At 35.1% G+C, this 22332-nt stretch overlaps 1 protein-coding gene across 19 annotated transcripts in view; it reads left to right on the forward strand.

The window, feature by feature from the left end:
• The window catches only part of MPDZ (multiple PDZ domain crumbs cell polarity complex component), a 228065-nt gene that overhangs the window by 96213 nt on the left and 109520 nt on the right, over positions 1–22332 (forward strand). For 16 of the 19 annotated variants that reach the window (XM_069090729.1, XM_069090713.1, XM_069090714.1 and 13 more), the window contains 7 exons: positions 2433–2536; positions 3986–4132; positions 5680–5844; positions 7150–7338; positions 10570–10779; positions 13833–13949; positions 19119–19280. In XM_069090729.1, the coding sequence (XP_068946830.1) occupies positions 2433–2536; positions 3986–4132; positions 5680–5844; positions 7150–7338; positions 10570–10779; positions 13833–13949; positions 19119–19280 (1094 nt within the window). The remainder of the gene's footprint in view (positions 1–2432; positions 2537–3985; positions 4133–5679; positions 5845–7149; positions 7339–10569; positions 10780–13832; positions 13950–19118; positions 19281–22332) is intronic. The other 3 variants (XM_069090731.1, XM_069090730.1, XM_069090732.1) reach the window with 1 other exon arrangement.

Consider the following 22332-nt stretch of genomic DNA (forward strand, 5'->3'; position numbering starts at 1 on the left):
TCTCCTAAGTACTCAAGGCAGAAACAAAGCAATGATTTAGTATCTCTGCCTTTTCTCTGTTGTCAGTTACCATCATCCTATCCATCCCAAGCAGAAGTTCTGTCACTTCTTAGATCTTCCTATTTTCACACAATAGAGTGAAAAAATTCCATTTTATTGACCTTGACTTCCCTTGACAGCCTCAGCTTATTCTGAACTTTACCATTTTTTGATACTATTTTAGTACTATAATCTAGCATTCATCTTCTCTTCCCTGCCCTTGCTTTTGTCTTCCATATATATCTTTTGAAAACTGTTTATTGTGAACTCCTTGTGCATCCTCATTGTTCTCTTCAGACAACTTGTAAGTTTCCTTCTTACTGGAAATTTCTCCCTTGTCTTTAAAAATTTCATTCTTAAGAGTTTCCTATCCCTCATGTGCTAATAACTTTGCCTGAAGGATTTTAATTCTACATCTCTTCTAAACTTTTTGAAATCTGTTTTCCTAAAATTGAGAGTATATGGGCAGACTACTCATGCGTCTCCTTCTGCATGACAAACTCTAAAAGGCAGAGGTCACTTCCCCCCAAGCAATCATTTTTAACCTCAGCAACCTTAAGGATTATGAACCCCTTAAGCACATGGATGATTTCTTATGTATCTCTGCCTATCCCAGAGCCTCCAGCCAAGTGCTTTGCAAATAGTAAACTTCTTTGAATAAACAAATGAACTTGGTTACTGTTGTCTCTGAAGTTTTTGAAATGGTGTATTTAGAATTAACAATTTAAAAATAACACAAGTTGCAAAATAAAGTTTCCTTAATTCTTAGTGTCCCAACTTCAATTAGTGTGACTGTTTAGCTTAGAGAAAAGCAAAGACTGAATAGAGCTTAAAGAGTCAGCAGTTAGTAGTTCAACAAGAAAAACACTTTCCAATAAAGAACATTTTTGATGAACAATAAAACTCCCCTTTAGGGTGTGTTATTAAGCTAAGGACCATGTTTTGTAGAGCAATAAGGGTATAGCAAGCAAGAAAAACAAATGCGAACTTGGCTTTGCTTGTTTGCATTATCTGCTGAAGCCTGGGGAAAGATTTTCATTTCAGTTGTTTTGACTTGTTAACCCTGTAAATATGTTGATATGACAACAGACATTCATTCTGGGAAGTAATTAAGTCGTACCTATAGATATTGCAGTCATTTCATACCTTTGGGTACAGTTCTACCATAGGAAACATTTAATCAAAATTAAGTCTTGTTCTTGCTTTAAGAAAACCGATATACAGAAATCCAAACCTGTAAAAGATAAATTAGTCCATAATGACTTACTTTATAAAAAAAGGACTTATCACTTAAGAGTCTTTTCAATAGCCAACTTCCCTAATGAAATGAAAGTAAAATTTAATTTACAAAAATATGTTATATACACAACTCATCGGAGACCGATCTGTTGTGTAAATCAAGGAACACCTATATTATGATCAGGATCTTTTGCCAAACTTAAGAGTGACTTCATAATAAAGTCTGTATTTGATTATAATATAAATATATACAGAAATACACCGAAACTGAACCTATGTCCAGAGAGATGCACCTGTCTATAATTAGGGATCAGACTGGCCCACGTTGAGGGGTTGGTATCCTCACCTGATTCTGATGTATCACTATTTTTTGAAAGAGGACTATGAGTAATAGAAATGTGAGATTGCCTACATCTGCAGTGAACACAATAACCAAAACAATGGAATTCATGAGAAAGTACTGGTGAGACATTCAGGCTCTGTGAACTTGACTTTGATGAGTTAGGTTGGCAGTAGAAGGCAACAAAATTAGTTTCCCCATGGGCTGGGTTTTATTTATATCTCTTATTTGAAGCCAGAACCAGTGCTTCTAGTTTTAATGGTTGTGAATGATCCTAAATGTTTCTCTGAAATTAGATGGGGCAATGAAGAGTGGGCATAAGGAGCAGTTTGCAGGTAGTCTATCTAATAGACCAGTTTCCAAATCCAGGCTGTATGGGAATCTGTATCTGTTGAAGGAATCTAAGGGAAAAGGAGTGATCAACAGAGATATGTTAAGATTGTTGATCGATCAGTCAGCAGCCATAATTATGCACCAACCACCATCATCCAGGTCCTGCCCTAGACATTGAGGATTCAAATACAAAAGTGAGATAGCTCTTACCTTCGAGAATATTATATTCTAATGAGTCAAAAAAGGCTTCTCAAAGAAACTTGAGCTGGGTCTCAAGGATGACATAACCATGGGCTGCTAGGAAGAAAGTAAGAGAGTATTATGGAAAACAGCATGGGAAAAGGTATAACCAGGCATGAGTGGGATACAGAAAGGGTTATAATGAGACTAACTTAAAGGGGGACATTTTGCTCAATGAATTAACTTTGTACCAAATTTCAAGATGTTATAGTCAATTAAGTAATGGCTTTAATTATTTTAGACCATCAGCTTCCAGAAGAAGTAGAAGTTGATGAAGGACATCTTCAAGAAGCAGAATTGCAGACTAAGTGGCAAAGGATTATGGGCCTTACTTATGAAATAGTGGTATGTTAACCTTTATATCCTGATTTTAGCGTTATTTTTGAATTATCTGGCAAATTTGACAGTAGATTTATTATTTTAATAGAGATTTAATATTCCAGCATCACATAAGGAAATTGAAAGGGCTAAAGAATTATTCAAGTGATATGGAATTTTTTTATATTAACAACAATAATCTATTATTATCCTTTGTAATTTGGTCCCAATCCAATGGTTAATGTCTTGGCCTTTGGGGAAGACTAAAATTTCTAGTGCTGATCTGGGCTCTGGAGTCAATTTCTTTTTAAAAGGCTGATTAAAAACAAGAAAATAAAATAAATGTAGAGGAGAAAATAAAGATATAGTGAATTCTTCTAAAGCTGAAGTTTCCAAATTCACATAATTCATGAACTTTCCAAACTTTGATTAGTACAGAGAACATGTTCCAATAATAAATGATTAGAACCATGAATTCCTTTTTTTATTCTTCCTTGCCACAGTGTCGGGAAGATTTTTTTATTGGCCTTTTTATAACTAAGGTCCTCAGGGTTTGGCAAGACCAATCAGGTATTGGATTAGATGATACTCTTGGTAGGATTCGAGTTCCTATGGATTAGAGAGAAAATTGAGCCTTTTAGCAAATGCAACCCTAATTATGTGGCACATAATTACAAAGCACTTTCAAGATCTTTCTCTGAGACTTTCATAGTAGTTACTTAGACAAAAATAAGCCATATTAAGGTAGTGGGATGCAGTGAAAAGAACATTGGATTTGGAGTTGTTAGACCTAAATTTCTACTTGGTGCAAACTTGTTCAGTCCACTTGACTTCTTGAATATCATTTTCCTTATCTGTAAAATAAAGTTATTGGACTTGGCCTATTCTAGGTCTCTTCCTATTCTAGAGCCTTTGAGCTTTATAAGTAGTGCTTTAATTTCTGATTATGTGTCACAAGGGAAAAAATAAAGAAAAAAATGGATTAACTTTTGTTAATTAAAAAAATATATCTCCGGCAAGAAGGAATTCTCCCTGTAATGCAGAATAGATGCTGTGAATTGAGCTCTTCCATAGGTAATTCCAGAAATTTATAGAAAAGTTATGCTTGGCCACTCTTGAGTGCCACTAATATTGGAATGGAGCTAAGGTTAGTTCCAGAAACTTATGGACATCGGTGATCTTTCCAATTTCATAACAATTTCAGCAACATTCTGATGACTCTCTGTCTCTTTCTGTTTGCTTCCCTCTATATATTCCTTTCCTCTCTCTTCTCTCTCTCTCTCTCCGTCTTTCTCATATAAATATATACACACATGTATGTGTGTGTATATATAATGTATAATTACATATAATTTTATTATTAATTCACTTAATTATTCAGTTATATTAAATAATTTTAGTTGATACTCTTTATCTTTACATCACAGTTATTTATAGAAGGGGAAATAAAGATATGTATTCTTTCCATCCTTCTAGGTTGCCCACATGAACAAGTTCAGTGAGAACAGTGGGTTGGGAATAAGCTTGGAAGCAACTGTGGGACATCATTTCATCAGATCTGTTCTACCCGAAGGGCCTGTTGGACACAGTGGGAAGCTCTTCAGTGGAGATGAGCTACTGGAAGTAAGAAATTGTCTCTGTTTCCTTCCTTAAGTAAGTTTCTAAAAAAAGCAATAGAGAATTCCTTTTCAGGTATGTATTGAACAGAGTAATGACAGTAATAATCAGTACTTATGTTGTGATTTTCAAAATGCTATGCAAATATCATTCATTTGTTCCTTACAACAACCTTGACAGGTAGGTGAGGTACTTTCACCCATTTTATAGGTTAGGGAACATACTAAGAGAGGTTCAGTGATTTGCTTAATATTTTATATAGTTATCGTCTGAGGCAGAATTTCTTTTTTTTTTATTTTTTTAAAGCAATTGGGGTTAAGTAACTTGCTCAAGGTTACACGGCCAGGTGTTTCTGGGTGGGTGCTAAGTGTCTGAGCCCAGGATTCAATCTCCAGGTCATTCCAACACTGGAGCCGGTGCTCTTACTCACTGTGTTACCTGGCCACCCATGAGGCAGAATTTCTGAACTCAGGTTTTCCTTGAGTCCAAGTCTAGTGTTCTCTCCGTTGTTCCATTTAATTATCTCCAGGATGACTTTGAGGTTCCTTCCAACTCTGAGATTCTCTAAATTTATGATTCTTTGAGACTTAGAATATTACCTTAAAGGGCACATTACGGACTAGACTAAAAAAAACCCTAAATTCACAGAAATAATTTTTATCTTGTACATACTTATTTTCTTAAATAAATCCCACTTTGTGTTCAAGAAAATTTAATAAACTTTTTGGACATCTACCCTTTATTGTCATTCCATCCCTAAGTCCCCTTTTCATCTACCTCTCAACCTTCACCTTTTTCTTCATAGATATAATTTTTTTTTTAAGCAATCGGGGTTAAGTAACTTGCTCAAGGTTACATGGCCAGTTATTTCTGGGTGTGGTGCTGAGTGTCTGAGCCCGGGATTCGATCTCTAGGTCATCCCAACACTGGAGCCGGAGCTCTTACTCGCCATAGGTATAATTTAATTTAGAGAGTACCTGTGTAGTCTCTTTACTATGTATTGTCTACCTGACCTTGGGTAAATCATATCAGTTCTCTGAGCTTCAATTTCCATATATGTACAATGGGGGACCTGAACCAAATGATAGCTAAGGTTTCTTTTGCCCTGAAGTCTTGTGATAATATCTGTGTTCCTCATTTTGACTCTGAGATTCTTAATCTGACAGAAGAAATGTAGATAAAAGGGAAGTAAAAGCTGATGATTTCATAGTACAGCTTTTTCCCTTTGACTTTTTATTCTGTGATGACAAGTAATCTCTCAGAAGTTTAAATCAACCGAAGAATCTCCTGACATTCTTTCATATGTGAATTTGAATTAGATTTCAATGTACCAACCTTGACTAAAGTAATTCAGCTCCAGCTGAAAGGTGGAAAACATTTGTGGACAATTTGTCTTGGATAAACATGAAATTATTTGTGTATATGTTGTATGTAAGATGCAAGAAAGTAACCCTTAATATGTGAAATAATATACTTTATTTGATGTTAAGACATGTTTGTCCATGGGCCATTGTGGTATATCTATCTGTATCTTTTTTTTTCCTTTTAAACAGGTGAATGGAATAACTTTGCTTGGTGAAAATCACAAAGATGTGGTGAATATTTTAAAAGAGCTTCCTATACAAGTGACAATGGTTTGCTGTCGTCCACTTGCTTTACCTGTTAACCAGGATGAACTGGAGAGGTTGAATCTCTCAGACATCCATTTAACAGAAAAGGTATTCTACTTACTCTCATCTGCTTCACATTATTCAAAGTAACATAGTAAATACTTAATAAATGTTTATTGAATTGAATTCTTGATTGTGTGATTTCAGTTCTGACTTGTTTGTTATATATTCGTGTGAGCTTTATCCCAGTAATATATCTTACACTTCAGAATTTATATCTTTAAAATATGGAAAAATTGAACTCAAACCATTTCAATATTAATACATTTCTATATTATATATCATATTCTTTTCCTTTGTATATATTCTATTCCATTAGAAAAAATGTAAAATAATAGAGACCATCTGTTCTTTGGAAGAGCGGTTGAAACCATTTTAAAGTTGAAAGACTTTATGATTTATTCTATAATTTGGTCCTCCTTCAAGTAGTATCTAACAGGAGAAAGAAAATATGTTTTAGATACTCATCCTATTGAGATTATATAGAAAATTTTAAAGAGTGTTCCAGCATAAGGGGCAAGTTTCAGAAGATCAACACTGAGCTATGTATTAATACTGAAGTTGCATTAGATATTTTGAAAGTCACAGGATCAGTTTGCTACTGGTCAAAGGACTAGATTCTGTCGCTGACCTGTGTAAGCATGAAGAAACCAATGAATCTCTCCAAGCCTCAGTTTCCTTCTCAGTAAAATGAGGGGGTTTGACTAGATAATGGCTAAGGTCCCACTCAGCTTTATAACTATGATTCTATACTGGAAAAATGCAGTGACATCCATCTAGAGGAAGACTTCTTACACTTCAGGTTGATTCTTTGTAGAGTATCTAAAGGAGAATATAGACAAGAATCACATAGGATTACTATATATGAATATTTTAATCAAAGCAAGGAATTAACCCATTTTGAGGAGATCATAGAACCATTGAAGTACTAAAATATGGAACCAATATTATTAAACAAAAACCATCATTTTACTGTGTGTTTGATAAAATGATGCCCCAAATACAAAATAGCATGTAAAAATTATTTTATACATGCTTTATGTCTTATGCACTAATCCAGTTTCTCCTTAATTATTTCATACTTGTGCTTTAAAATGCCACTGAACTCTTTATATCTTTAATATTAAATAGCTTAGACTTCTATCCCTTTAAAAGAGGACAATATTGGATTATTTTTATTAATTGCTCTCATGATTCTAAAAGTGCCAAAACATTAGCTAACCCATTGGTGCTTTTTTCCTTTAGGTATTTTTTTCCCTATCTCAGAGGTCTTGGATTTTCCCTTTTCCTGTGGTACGATATATCTCTTGATCTTGTGTTTCTGAAATAAGAGCCCTCTGTTCTTTTCTCCAGCCTCATGTAGACCTCGGTGAATTCATTGGCTCATCAGAGACAGAGGATACTGCTTTTGACATGACTGATGTGGGTCAGAATACAGAAGAAGTGCAAGGATCATCACTGGCAATGTGGGAAACCAACATTCAGCATATTGAGCTGGAAAAGGGGAGCGTAGGACTTGGTTTTAGCATATTAGACTATCAGGTAACATATACTCATTTCAACAGAATCAATCTGCTTTTTTTTGAAGGTAATTTCCATGATCACATTGTAACCTTTGAGAGCAAAGAGGAACTAGAAGTATATATTATTTTATTATGTAGTATAGGCAGCAGAAAATTTAAGTTTTCTTTCTGTGTATATTTCCAAATATTTGTATTATTATTCACTAATAGTACTGTTTTCTAAAAGAATTTCTCTTAATAGGGGAGAGAATATGTTGACATAACAAGCATTTATTTTATGATTTAACTGTTGATAAAGTAAAGGAAGAATGTAGTTTATATTTATAGGAATATCAGAAATTAATTTTATTTTTAATATGTATTTTGTTGAGTGCATTTAAATGAATTTGTGCAAAATTTTGAGTTCTGTGTACTTCAGTCTATGTTCATACTTGAAAAGTGAAATATTAATCTTTTAGTATTTCTTCTGCATGAGTGATGTGTTTGACACTTGGTATAGCATATCTATATATTTATATCCACATAAATATATGTATGTATATATGTATATGGACATATATATTAAGCTGTTAGCTTCATAAGTTTGAGTAGATCTATGACTGTACTTTAAGATGGCCAAGTATTATATGAGCATTTCTTATATTCTGCAATTGAATTGCCTGAATGGGAAAGTCTGTCTGATTGACTGCAACTGTAGCTCTTCATTAATTAATGCCAAACAACAGAGCCAGCTTAGATGACACCATAAAGTCATATAAGATGCAAGGTCCCTCAGTGCTGCCTAGTTTCTAAATCCTGCCTCCAGCGAGAGCCATGCACCATCATTGCATTGCTAGTTACTATTTTGTGGTTACTTTTCACCTTTATTTTCAGCTTAAGTTATGAAAGTACTTTTTAAAACAAAATTAAATTATTGTTTTCATTGGGTAGTTGTAGCCATGGTTTTAAAGTACCGTCATAGGCAAAATAGCATTTGTGATCTAACATATGGCATAGTGTTCCTGAGTCCAAGAGTAGGGGGAAAGCCCTTCATTGTTTTCAGATCCAGAAATCACTGAAGCTGTGTGTGTGTGTGTGTGTTTGTGTGTGTTTCAGCATAAGCATCTAAGAAATATTTTCAAGATGCTCAGAGTTTTTGGCTAGTCCCCCAAAAGTCCTCTGCCTCATGCACTTTTCCTGGGATAGGGAGAAGGAAAACAGATCATTTGTGCCTCTATTTGCCTTGGATGGAGAACTTTCATTTTTAGCTGGTCTCAAAAGTTCTAATGTGCAAATTAGAGCATTTGCTTTGCTAATTGTCATAGAAGTTAAAATTAAAATCTATCCTCTTTGGAACAGTCATGTGCCACTTCTGTGATACCCAGATTGTCCATGGTACAAATATACCTGGATTCCATACTGCTTTCCACCTTGATCCCTCCGTGCCTCCCTCCTTCATTATCAACCTTAAGTCTTCTCTACCCTTATCTGACCCAACTTTTCCCATTCCATTTAGTTGGGCATATTTAATTTATTCCCTACTTGGCCCTACCAGACCTTTCTGTTCTCATTTTGCTAATCCTTCCCTGATCACTTAACTCTGAATTCTGTCAGTGGTGGTGTTTCATGTTCTATGGCACATGATTTCCTTTCTGAAACTGACAGTGCAGAACCATGATGCACAGCACAGGGAAGGTGTATAGCATTTGGGTATTTTGATTTTACTGTGCTGTTTATATAAAAACATGTATATGTTTTTGTGGCCTAACACAAATGTTATACTGTTGCCTTGCTGATCTTATTTCTTGTTAGCTCCAAACACTTATTATTTATCATCTGCTATGTGTAAGGCAAGATAGTTTAGTGGATGGAGTGCTGAACTTGAATTCTGAAAGACCTGGGTTCGTATTTTGCCTCAGACACCTACTTGTATTTTGACCCCTGTCAAATCACTTTAATAACCTATATATGTGGCAAGCAATTCCCTATTATCCAGTCAGTCCATAAGTGTTTGTTAAATGCCAACTATATGCTAACTGTTGGGATACAAAGGAAAGTGAAAATATAATAACTGTACTTAAGGATTCCACATTCTAATAAATGAGACAATAAGCAAAAAAAAATATACATATATAATATAGGCAGTATAAAGGGAAAGTAATCTTTTGGGGAAGACAGTAACAGTAGAGGGGACTGGAAAAGGTCTCTAGCAGAAGGTGTGATTTGAGCAGAATCTGGAAGAAAGCCAGAGAAACCAGGAGTAGATAAGAAAGTTGCAGTCTGTTGGTTGGGCATCTAGATAACATAATGGATACAGCGCTGGTTTTTGGGTTCAGGGAGACCTGAATTCTAATTCTACCTGTTGACTTCTCTAATTTTTGTGACCCTGGGCTTACTCTTATTAGGCCCCTATCTGTTCATCTGTAAAATAACAGAATTGGATGTAAAAACCTCCAAGGTCCATTCATTTCTAAATTTGTGATCCTATAAAGGCATTTCCTATTTGGGAGGAAATCCAGCTCCTTTGAGTAACATGTAAATATAAGGTATAAGATCCAGAAAGAACCATGAATAATTTGCAACACAGTTACAGTAACTTTATTCCAGGTAGTAAAGAGTATATTCATAAATGCTTTTTTTTAAATTTAAAGAGAAATACTTGTAGCACCAATGTAATATTCATAGCACTGATGGCAACTGTAAATATGCCAGCATAGTTGTCAATTGCAAAATGTAACAGACTCTCCATATAAAAGCCAGAAACAAAACATTCAGACACCAGAAAACCAGATCCCAATACCAGAAAGTCAAGTCCATCATAGTAGCAAAGAAGTTAAGACACCATAGCACAGCATGAAGCCACACCATCCTTCAGCCTTACCACAAACAAATACTTACAAGCCTAGCAATCACAGCAGGGGGAAAACACCCACAAGCCTAGCTGTCTCCATGGGTGTGTCTTCTCTCTCCCACCATCTAGCTGCTCTGATTCCCTGCTTCCTGTGGGTTCTACTGCACCCTTCAGCAAACTCCTCCCACCACAGGCTCCATGTGATTACATTCGACTTATTAGGAGGCAGCAAAGATCTTCAAAGCAAGGAAGGTCTTCAAATTCTCTTAGGCTTATTAAGGGGCAGGGAAGATCTTTAGATTCCCATTCCCATTACAATACTAGAAATAATTATCTGGCCATTATTATTTAAAATTAGGGTTTTTTCTAAATAAACTGTTTTCTTCACCTCATTCACTGTTTTTTCTCTGTTTACATCAGGATCCAGTTGACCCTGCTCGCACAGTCATTGTAATTCGCTCATTAGTGCCTGGTGGTGTGGCTGAACAGGATGGAAGACTTCTTCCTGGGGACCGGCTTATGTTCGTCAATGATGTTAACTTGGAAAATGGCAGTCTTGAAGAAGCGGTGCAGGCCCTGAAAGGGGCGCCATCAGGAACCGTGAGAATTGGAGTTACTAAACCTCTCCCTGTAAGAGTTTTGGTTATGTTGATTTTGTTATTTCTTTTCCAGTGGAAATGGGATATACTCACTTTGATGTTAGGATGTTATCTTGAACAATGAAAATTTATCCTTTATATATAATAATTTATGTAATAATTTCCATCAGTTGCAGACAAAAAAAAAACCCAACCACATGTGAGTACTTTATATGTGTATGTATTTGCTAATGATGGATACTAATAGAATCCCATAAACAAATACTTTTGAGTAATTATTAGTGTGTACTAATTAATAGAAATAAATTTTGGGAAACACAAGAGTGAATTCTAGAAAAATATTAATAATCCCTCTCTGGGATTTGCTTCATTCCCAGGGACAGATTTAGCTTTCACCTAGTGGTTCTATAACTTTGATTTGGTTGGACTTTGCAGTTGCTGCTATTCTGGAAAAGTGAATATGCCACACTTTTTGCAGTAGATATTGTCTTGCAAAGTTATGTGTGCATTTTGGTTTTGAAAACAGAACCATATTTAAAATGTCCTAGGTAAGCTAATGTCAACGAAGCTCATCTAAAGAAAGGTGACCACAGGGAAGATTTGCAATTTACATCGTGGTAGTAGGGGAGGGTTGATGTGTGTGTGTGTGTGTGTGTGTGTGTGTGTTTACATGTACATACATAGGGGCCAGTGAAATAATGAATCTTTAAAATAGTAAAGGAAAGAGAGCTTGCTAATTTAAATAATTCTTTTATGTAGTATAAAGTTGTTTAGCAAGATGAATTTCAATCCTCAAATTTTACTTTTTCGAAATATAAGCAATATTAAAATGTTATATTTGCCTAGAGTGAGATATACCAGCCATGAGTTCTCTATAAGATAGTACTTGTATAGAGAGAATATATGTACAAAAATATTTAACAAAAGATGGGAACTAGACCTATGATAATTTTATTGATACAAGGAAATCCCAGAAGAGGAAACACCTTCTTCTAATGCAAATTGGTAACTTCTTTGCAACCTAGTGTCTTGGAGAGTTGCCTAATACTCTAAGGGGCAGTGTAGATTGTTGAGGGACACATAGTAAATGTTTATCAGAGGTAAAATTTGAACTTAGGTATTCATGGCTCTGAGACCAGCTTTCTAACAATTACTTCATAATGTTGCACTATCATTTAAATAGAATGATTAACAAAACATATTACAGTTATGGAGCATAAAGGATAAATAACTATCTATAGAGAAAGATGCTGCTGAATTGATTAAAAGGATGCTTCTCAAACTGATCATTATTTGGCAGATAATTCATATTATCCACAAGTTGCTTGTGAACAGTTCATTAATTTATCATATGTTACAGATTTAGAAAATGAATTCCAATGTACCAGCGACTGACAAAAATTCATTTTGTTAGGTTTTCCCCCAAAATAACCAAGGTACGATAGAATTATTATGCCTTTTGTTCTAGTCATATTGGTATATATGCACAGTAGAAGGTTAAAAAAATTAAAGATAATTTAATAATAATAAATATTCATATATTTTAATTTTTATTAATTATGTGTAATACTAATAAAGTTTATAAAATAAATAATATATTAATATTACTAAATAATATAATAAATAATACAAACAAAGAGAATTTTAACTTAATAAGTGTGTGTGGGGGGTGTTTGGTGTGGTCATGTGATTTTATTGTAGTAAGAAACCCCAGATATGGAAACTGCACCTAATATAATGCAGATTGACACCTCCTCTCTGTAACGTTAAAGATTTGCTAGGGGGTAGACAGAGGCAAGCATTGCTGTATTGGATTGCAGGCTAGACTCAGAGGCTGCTTCATATCCCATTCACTTATTAGCAGTGAAACTTCTAGCAAGTCATTAAAACTTTTTGTACTTCAGTTTTCTGACCTGTAAAAGGAGAATAATAATAGCATCTGCCTCACGGGTGGTTATGAGATTCAAATAAAATCATGTATTTAAAAACACTTTGCAGACCTTAAAGTGCTATATAAAATGCAAGCTATTATTGCTATGAGAAATTAAATTACATTTCCCAGGTTGGCCCAAACTGTCTCTCATGGCACAGAGTAAAATCAAATAAACAACATTTTGTTAACCCACATCCTTTAGTAATAAAAGGGGGAAAAAACTCAGTTCAACAATCATTTCTTATAAACCTACTATGTGCAAAGCAATGTGCTTATTAACACACTTATTTCATGATTTCTTAAGTGCTTCTGCACTGTGCTGAATTTTTTATTTCATAAAAATCGTTTTGTTTCCATTTTAATAGTTATTGTTTCTTTACTCAGAAGGGTTAATAGATGAAGTTGGGAACTAAATACATTTCATGTAATTAAAAAAATACTATCATTTGTGGGGGAATTTAAAATTAAAAACTGATGGAATTTAAATTTAAAAACTGATAAAATAAGAATGTTGTATTATATTAGAGGTAAATGATTTGTGATTATTAAATAACAAGTGAAGGATGATATTTATAAAAATTCAGTACTTCTAATTATTTATTGAATATTTTCTTTCTAAACCTAGGGTTTATTTTTTTTTTTCTGTCGTTGAAAATCTCTGCAAACACCAGATTTACAGAATGAGAGATTTTCAGACATGACCAAGGTGTTGTTTTGTTTTTCTTGACTGTTTTTCTTTGCTACAAGTTGGAATGGGGGCGGATATTTGTTTTGAGAAGGGAGAATTCTGGGGGTGGGGAATGGGGGGTGGGGAGGGTAGTAATAGTAACTTTTGAAAAAGAAGAAAAGAGAAAAAGAAGTCTCTCAAAGACACAGAAGAGAGCTGAACGAGGTTTAGAAGGGGCCTTGGACAAGCAAGGCAACATTGAAAGTACTACGTTAAATTTAACACATTCTCAAAAAATTAAGAAGTATTATAGTTTTTCATATGTAATCATCTTTTTATGTTCTTTGTATATGGAAATGTTTGTATTTGTTGTTGTTTGTCAAAAGACAATTTTTTTAAAAGGAACATCTTCCCCAACATGTCTTTCTTTGCATGTTCTTTTCAATGGGTATTCATCCAACTCTGAGCTTCATTCTTTCTGCAGCTTTCACCAGAAGAAGGTTATGTTTCTGCTAAGGAAGATCCCTTTTTCTACACAGCATACTCATTTGAGGAGGAAGGGCCGAGTGATGTAGCCCTCTTCCATGCTGAGGTAGCTCTGGTCAGTGCCCCAAATTTTCCAAGCCTTTTTTCTGAGTCCTTTCTTGGCTTAAATGATTGCTTTGCTGAGCATTGTAATAGACTAATGTAATAGGCTTGTGCTGATTCTTTGCTAATTTGATTTTTAAAAACTTTAAACCTGGCCAACTCATCCTACCCCTGCCATTAGATTCTTAAAGGTGAAGTAGGAAAAAATTATGTATATACATATATAACATGCATATGTATATACATGTTTATGTATATGTATTGTACAATGTGGAAAATTAATTTGCAGATATTTGAGGGGAAAATAATTAATAGCTAATTAAGGTATAATATAGCTCACTTTATTGCCAAGTTTTCTAAAATTGATTTTCTTTAACTTTGTTCTTTTCTTTTTTCATTATATATCACTTTCAGTCTCTTTAACATGCCACTAGCTATATTTTGTTATTGCTGTCATGATGTTTACAGCTTAATATAGATCAATCAGCAAAACTCCATTATAAGATAAGAGCCAGTTACTTATTATGTGATATAACATGCCCAAATCATATAAATTAGCTCTAGTTTTGATTATGGAGGAGGCTGTCAAAAAAGGGTGGGGGTGGGGGGAGAAATATCATGCTTAGTATAATTGCCAGATTAAATTTTGATACTTTAGTGTAAAAATTAAGGTGGAAGACTTTCTGTTCACTCTATCTTTGGAGAAAGGAAACGTACAAGCATAATAAATAGATAAATTTAGCAGCACATTTAGCACTAAGGACCAGATTGTCTTCCTGCCTAACTTTTTTTTTGGCATACATTTTTGTAAACTTACTTAAATAGAGATTTGGTCTAATGTCTTATACTATATTGCAGTTTGGATATCTTCTTTAAACCATTCATATATGGTAGGCTCATTTTTGGTATCAGCTTTAGAATACATTGAATACTTCATCCTATGTTTTTAGCACACTGTTGGTCATTGAATTTCTTGCTTTAAATAAGAGCTTAAGTTACTATACTCCTAGATTCTTTAGTTATATGTGTCTATGCTGATGCTCATTTTAAGAGTAAATAATTATGAGAGATGGGAAGTAGAAAGTTGTATTCATGGAATAGTTAATTCCCTGAATTGGAATTCCCTGGAATGGGCCAGCTTGGATACAATATATAGTGCACTTAGAGAGGAGCAATTTGGGATCTTTCTTGAAAGGTAGTTTATAGCCAGACTGTGGATGACTTTATATGTAATTTTGGGACTGAGGAGTTTGTATTTAATTACAGAGACCGTGAGAAGTCTCTGAGTCAGACATTTTTAACCTGAGGTCAATGAACTTGTTTAAAATAATAATTTAACAACTCATGTTTCAATATAATTGGTTTCCTTTTTGATCCTCTATGTTGTATTTTAGTCATTTAAGTTATTTTTAGAATGGGTCTGTAGGCTTAACCAGAATGCCAATAGGATCCATGACACAAAGAAAAACAGTTATCTTTCCTCTAAATTTTTTGGAGTGGATGAGTAATATAGATCTCTGCAATAGGATGATGATTTTGATGAGGTTGTATTAGAGTAGAGGGAAAACAGGGAAGCCAACTAGAAGGCTATTAAAGTAATGTAGGCAAAAGATGATGAAATCCTGAGTTGGAGGAGTAGCAGAGAGAAGGGGGTAGATGATGAGATCAGTATTATGGAGGTCACATCAAAAAGGCGTGGCAATTGACTGGCTACTTGGGTGATTAGCAGTATGCTAGTGCCTGCAATAGAGAAAAGGAAGTGTGGAAGAGGTGAAAGTTTAGGGGAAAAGATAATGAGTTCTGATTTGAACATGTGGATCTTGAGATCTTATTGGAAAGAGATGTCCATCAGGCAGTTGGTGAAACTGCATGAGTTCAGAAAAGGTATTAGGGCTGTATATGGTTAGATGACAGATTGATTGATTGATGGAAGATAGGAAGATGGAAAAATTTGAGAGCCATTAACTCATTAGGAGCTGATGAACTCATTAAGGAAGAGAAAATAAGTGAACACATAAGAGAGCCTGCAACTGGACCTTGGAGGATAAAGAGGGGGTGGGAAATAGATGCTTCTAACTTCTTTGTTCCAGGTTCTGTATCCCTTAAGAAAGTTAAAAGGAAATAAGAAGGAAAATGTTTTAAGTATAGAAATTACTGTGGACCATGGGAATTCCTCAAGAATAAATTATATTGTGGTAACATTTAAGTAAGCTTTAAAAATAATTTTCCATAAGCAGTCTTGTGTTGTAGATTCAGTTCATTTCAATTCAAAAAGCATCTATTATGTGCATAACTTACCATGTGCTAGGCACTTGTGGTACATATTTCTTCACTTCAATAAATCCATTTATAAATTTATTGACCTTTGAAAACTCCAAAGCCTAGTTGATTTCAACAGAAAGTGACTTATTTTTCAAGCATTTTTACCCAAGGATAACAATACACTCACTCCAGTCTACTCTGGAGTGCCTTGCCCTTTACCTACCTTCAATATATCTTTATTGTTTCTATGATAAAATATAGACTTCTCCTATCATTTAAAGAGAATTCCCCCATCTGATTCCCATATGCCCTTCCTGCCTGATTTTATACCATTCTCTTTCCTGTGCTGTGCATTCCAGCCAGGCTAGAGCGTGAGCTGTTTCTCAAAGTCTTTGTTACATTTCACATGACAAATTGTCATAGCGGTTGAAAAGTGTTCCTTTCTTATCTAAGCCTTTCAGAATCCTTCCCTCTCTTCAAGACGTAGCAACATGCTCCATAAAAACCTTCCTCAAACCTCAAAATTTTTGGTGTTCTCAACCTGATAAAATTTTTCTAGAATTTTTTTTCCCTTTTTTTTTGTTTTGTTACTATACTCATACTTACATTATCTGTGTGTGTGCTATGTCACCTCAGTAGACTAAGCATCTACTTCGTGTCTCTTGTCTTAGGCAGCCAACATAGTGCCTTACACATAGAGACAATAAATATTTTTGTAATTGAATGGAATCATATCATATCTAAAGCAGCAGATTTTCAGGAAGAAATGACAGGCATACAGTAGATCATCACCCTTTTGCCACTATTATGCTCCTGTAACACCATTAAAGATAAGAGAGGCAGTATTTCATAGAAGATAGAGAGTTGCCCTTGTATCTACAAAGATCTGAGTTCAGTTCCTGCCTTTGTCACATAACTGACAATATGACCTTGTATAAGTTACTAAACTTTTCACTTCTATAGGTAATTCTTTGAAACTAGAAGTTGTAGAGGACTTGCTGACTAGCCTTGATAAAGGGAATTTTATGCCTCTAGAGTTCCTTATTCCAATGAAATTGCAGGTCCACTTCCTGTCCCTTATCCCTACATAAACAAAATCCATTGTAGCATCACATCTTCTGCCCATAATATCCTTATTTCATCCTCCAAGGATACTCCGAGCTTATCGTCCACTCGGAACTAAACCATGCCATGCTCAAAAAACAAAACAAACCAGAAACAAAAAACTTATGTTTCTGTTCTTTTCTGTGGAAGTAACAAGATTTCTTTAGAGGAGAAAAAAGTGCTACCCTATCAGTACCACCAATGTAAATGTGAAATATAAGCAGTTTGGAAGAGATAACAGCTCTTACAACACCATCAAATTTACTTTTTAAAAAATGCACTCTGCTTCTTTTGAAATCCTAAATCTGTAAAGGAAATACTGAAAAAGTCTGAAATATTATTCTTAGGGACTTCAAGCTCTTTGTTCCTTAGGAATAGCAATAGTTTTTTTGGTCAATAATCCCTAGCTCATTCTTGCATGTGAAATGTGATTAGTGCCAATTTCTAACCTGTGGTAACAGCATAATTTTTCGTAGACCTACTGTGTGAAGAGCATCGTGATAGGAAATGGGGGTAGATTATATATAGATTTAGGTCTGATCTTCAAGGAGCTCAGGCTAATAGGGATATGATACAAATACAATTAATAATAATAATATGCAACATTAAGTGGATTAGAATCTTTTGAAATATTTTGTGAGGTCTGAGGGGGATGGTTGTTACCAGCTGTACTTCCAACCATATCCTTGACCTCACTAATAGCAAATGACCGAGTTTCCTATTCTTCTAAGATCATTTATAACAACTGCCATGAACTACCCCAATATGATTTGCTCAATTGTAAAAATGAAGGGGTTGGACTAAGGTCCCTTCCCACTTTAAATTCTTATGAATCTATAAAGTCCCTTCTTTTATTCCTCATTGCTTTTCAGCATCATCACCAACTAAGTCTTTTCTTTCCCCTGGACCACAGAAAAGTTAACTCTCCCTCATTTATCATACATTCGTTCAATTCCATTCAATAAACATTTATTAAGGACTTACTATGTGCCAGGCACTGTGCTAAGCACTGGGAATACAGATAGGTCCCTGCCCTCAAGGAGCTTACAATCTAATGGGGGAAGAGAACATACAAACGGAAGCTGGGAAAGGGGAAGGTACTAGAACAGTAGTTGGAAAGTGGAGAGTTCTTCCACCTTGTAAATGGCTCCTACCCCTTGTTTTCAATTCCACTTCCTCCATGATCTTGCTTCACTGTGCCTGGATTAGGACTGTATTCAAGGTTGTTGTGATGTTAGTGTTAATCTGCTCTGTGGGTTCTTACAAACTCCAAATTTGATCATTGTCTCAGTCATTGAAAATTTAATGGTTTCTAGACAAAATACATTTAAAAATGTATTTTTGACACCTTTGAAAATCGTTGCTTCAGTACAACTCTTTAAATGATTAAAACTGGAGGTTTAAAAAAAGATTTAACTTTTGTTTCATTATAATCTCAGGAGGAGATGGTGCTTTTAAAAAAACATGAATTAGAAAACAAATTATGCTTAATTTATACAACTACTTTAAACTTAGAAGGGGCATCCAAGCCTTTTGATAATTGTTGTTAGTGGAAAAAAAGAATACATTGGCTCTGTTATTAATGGGATGAAGTCATATAGTTGTGACACTTAATGTCAGCACCCTCTGCTCCTGGTTGCCGGCTTTTCCTTGTTCTGTTGCATTAGCCAATCCTTGGTGTATCAAAGATTCTGTGCATAACAAAGATTCAAAATGAGAATAGTAACAGGATGCATTTTAGCCTTGAGCTGGCAAATGTTGGGAACATATGTGATAAGACAGATATTCAGACTGATGCAATTATATTTATTGCTAGGTGGACGCAAATGAGGCAGACTTAGCAGATGAATCTACCTTCGAGTCCCAGTACTCTCCTGAGGGTGAGGATACCTTCCAAGCCTCAATGTTAGCTCTCCATGGCAGTGCCTGCAGCAGTGGTCTGAACTATAGCCTCTCTATTCCATCATCTCCTCCTAAGGTAAAAAAAATGTAATTTTATTGATGAGGGAAATCTTTATTATAATTATCTGAAGGTCAGTGTTTATGTCTGGCTGCTGAATTCAGTGTAGAGGCTGTTTCTGCAGTTCCATCTGCTCGTGGCTTCATTATCAGATTAAAGCACAATTTCATTAGGGAGCGTTGATTGGATACCTCTCGGATCAGTAACACATTGTTTATATCTAATATCTGTGAGACAGTGTGACAGGCACACAAGGGTTCAAAGCTATGATTTTTTTTCTCAACCCAGAAGGATAAAATATTTGAAGACAATTTGAAAAATTCCAATTGTGTTTCCATATTTCCCAAGAAATAATGAGATACTCTTCACAAATAAATGGCTGTAAAATTTATTTCTTAACAAGTAATAAATAGGTGTCTTATATTTCTATATTTATAGTATGACATATCATGTGTGGTATGACACATAGTCAATAAAAATGGTTTTCAGGGAAAATTATCGTTCTAGTTGTTTTACCTTCAAGTTACAGTGAGCTTCAAAAATGAAATTATTTTGACTCTATAGGCAAGGTGGAGAGCAAGAACAAAGAACTTATTTACCTAATTGGCCCTATGTAGGCAGATGGCATTCTTAGACCCTGAATCTTTTTTTTTCTTCCATTCCATGCTTTTGGTTCTAAATACTTTTGACTCTAATTCAGCAAACAGTCATTATTTGTTGAATTGAATTGAAAACACTAAACACTATAGAGGTAGTAAAATAATGGGAAAAGCACTAAATTTCAAGCCAAAGGAGTGAAGTTTGGGCCCTAGGTTTGCACTTACATTTATGACTCTGGGCAAATCATTTGACTTGGTAATTCCTCAATATCTTAATATATAAAATGAAGGAATGAGGCTTATTAAACTCTGAAGTTGGTCCCTGTAAAGTAAATCTGATAGTACTATGGGAAATAAAAGCTTCCAAGTATGTTATTGAAATACCAAGAAAGTATGCCTTTAAAATATTATGAAGAGTAAAAAACTGATATCTTTGGTGTGTGTATACATGTATATAAAATGTGGCATAGATTTTGTGTGGGTATCAACATTTTTCCTTTTTAGTTGTTCATTAATTTTTGGCCACAACCTTCCCAAAGATGTTCCCCCCATGTTTAGGCTGCACCTGTTACTGTAAACGATGCTGGGCAATTTCCTTGGATTGGTTTGCAAGGTTTCATCTTGAAAGGAGCAGCTGCTCCTGTATCACCACACCTAAGACTGTCTGTCTGGTTGTATCCTTCCTGGAATAGGTTCAGCCTTTACTGGCCTTAGGGCTGGAATCTGAGTTCATCTCCTAATGGAATCTCCTAATCCACAACACAACACATTTCTTCATGCCAGTGGGACAGATTGCATTGTTTAACTTAGTAATTGTTACTTAAAGGGATTACACTCTCTGCATACTGAGAAGCATCTCTTTTACAGGACATGCTGGCAGTATGTAGTACAACATATTGGCTTACCAAAGTCTTCTGTTTTCATCTCTCTCCCTCTTTTTTCCTTCTCATTCTGAGCAGTTTACTCCTTTGTCGCAATGAAATTTGGCAAGCTGGCCTATCAACTGAAGTAAATAAGAAAATAGCAAAGAATACATTAATGTGACTATTTAAAAACACACTGAGAAATTTCTGCCAGTATTCAATTTAATTATTTTTTTAGAGTAAAACAGTTCATGAACCGTAGTGATCTTGGCAATTGTATTATATTTGGGTTTGGGCCAAAATTTGTTTTATAAATGGAAAAAAGTTTTTTTTATCATAGTTAATAGGGTTATCATATTTGTGAAGGAATTCAGAGGTCATTTAATTTAAGGGGCTATCACATCTATAGCATCACTAATAAGTGACTGTCTAGTCTCTACTTTGAAGTTCTCAAATGGTTGGAGGGAGGGTCACTATCCCAACTCTCAGCTGGGGATCCAAGAAACTAAGCTGTGTAGCATGTACAGCAGTCACACCCCAGTAAACTGTCCTGGCAGATATGCTTTAACCAGGTTAAATGCAAATGTTGGTGAGTTAGGGGAATGTCAACCCCAAGCATGTGAAGACTTCCCCCCAGTGGAATGGGCAGATGAGAACAGTTAATTCCAACGACCATGAAGGTGGCAAAAGCAGTTACTGTGGAGCCCTTAGAGCTTTGTTGGACATCGAAGATGCCAAGATCATCTACTGTATCCCAGACCATCTCCAGGCATCCTGATTTTTGTCTTACCACTGGACTTCAGTGACTCTGGAAGAGAGTGAGGCCAATGACTTTGTGCAACCCTGCCTCTCTTAAATCCAGTTCACACATGAGTCAAACCATCACCCTATGGTTTTCTTGGTCCTTTTTGAAAATGAAGGATGAACAACAATAACAACTTCCCTCCTTTTAAAAAATGCACCTCTGTTACTTAAGATCATATTTGGTGCCGTGTTATTTACCTCATAGCAGTCTTTCTTTCTGCCCAAACCTTTATGCCTTAAAAAAAAAACAAATTGTCTAGTCACGACTTCTCCCTCTTGTACTTATGCTTTTGGTTTTTTGAGTAGTACTTCATGTTTACTCCTAATAATTTTTGCCTCATTACATTCAGCCCATAAGTCAGTCTAGCATCTCAAGATCTTTTTGAATCCTGATTCTGTCATCCATTTGTGGTAGCTATTTCTTCCAGTTTTATGTTAATAATTCAGCATGTTGAAATCTCATTTACAGATTTAATAAGGATCTTATCTTCATCCAAGTTATTGATAAAAATATTGAGTAACACCAGCTCACTCCACTAGCCATATCTGTCCAAATTGTCATTGTCTCAGAATAATTGTTTTTACTAGACAAATTCACCTACTATTCTCCTTTTTTTTTTTTTTTTAAAGCAATTGGGGTTAAGTAACTTGCTCAAGGTTACACGGCCAGTTATTATTTCTGGGTGTGGTGCTGAGTATCTGAGCCCGGATTTGATCCAGGTCATCCCGACACTGGAGCCGGTGCTCTTACTCACTGAGCCACCTGGCCGCCCCTAAGCAATTGGGGTTAAGTAACTTGCTCAA

Source organism: Petaurus breviceps, unplaced genomic scaffold (genome assembly GCF_028583685.1).
Source record: "Petaurus breviceps papuanus isolate PSGF00001 unplaced genomic scaffold, PetGlider_PUasm1.0 187, whole genome shotgun sequence".
NCBI classification, from domain to species: Eukaryota; Metazoa; Chordata; class Mammalia; order Diprotodontia; family Petauridae; genus Petaurus; species Petaurus breviceps.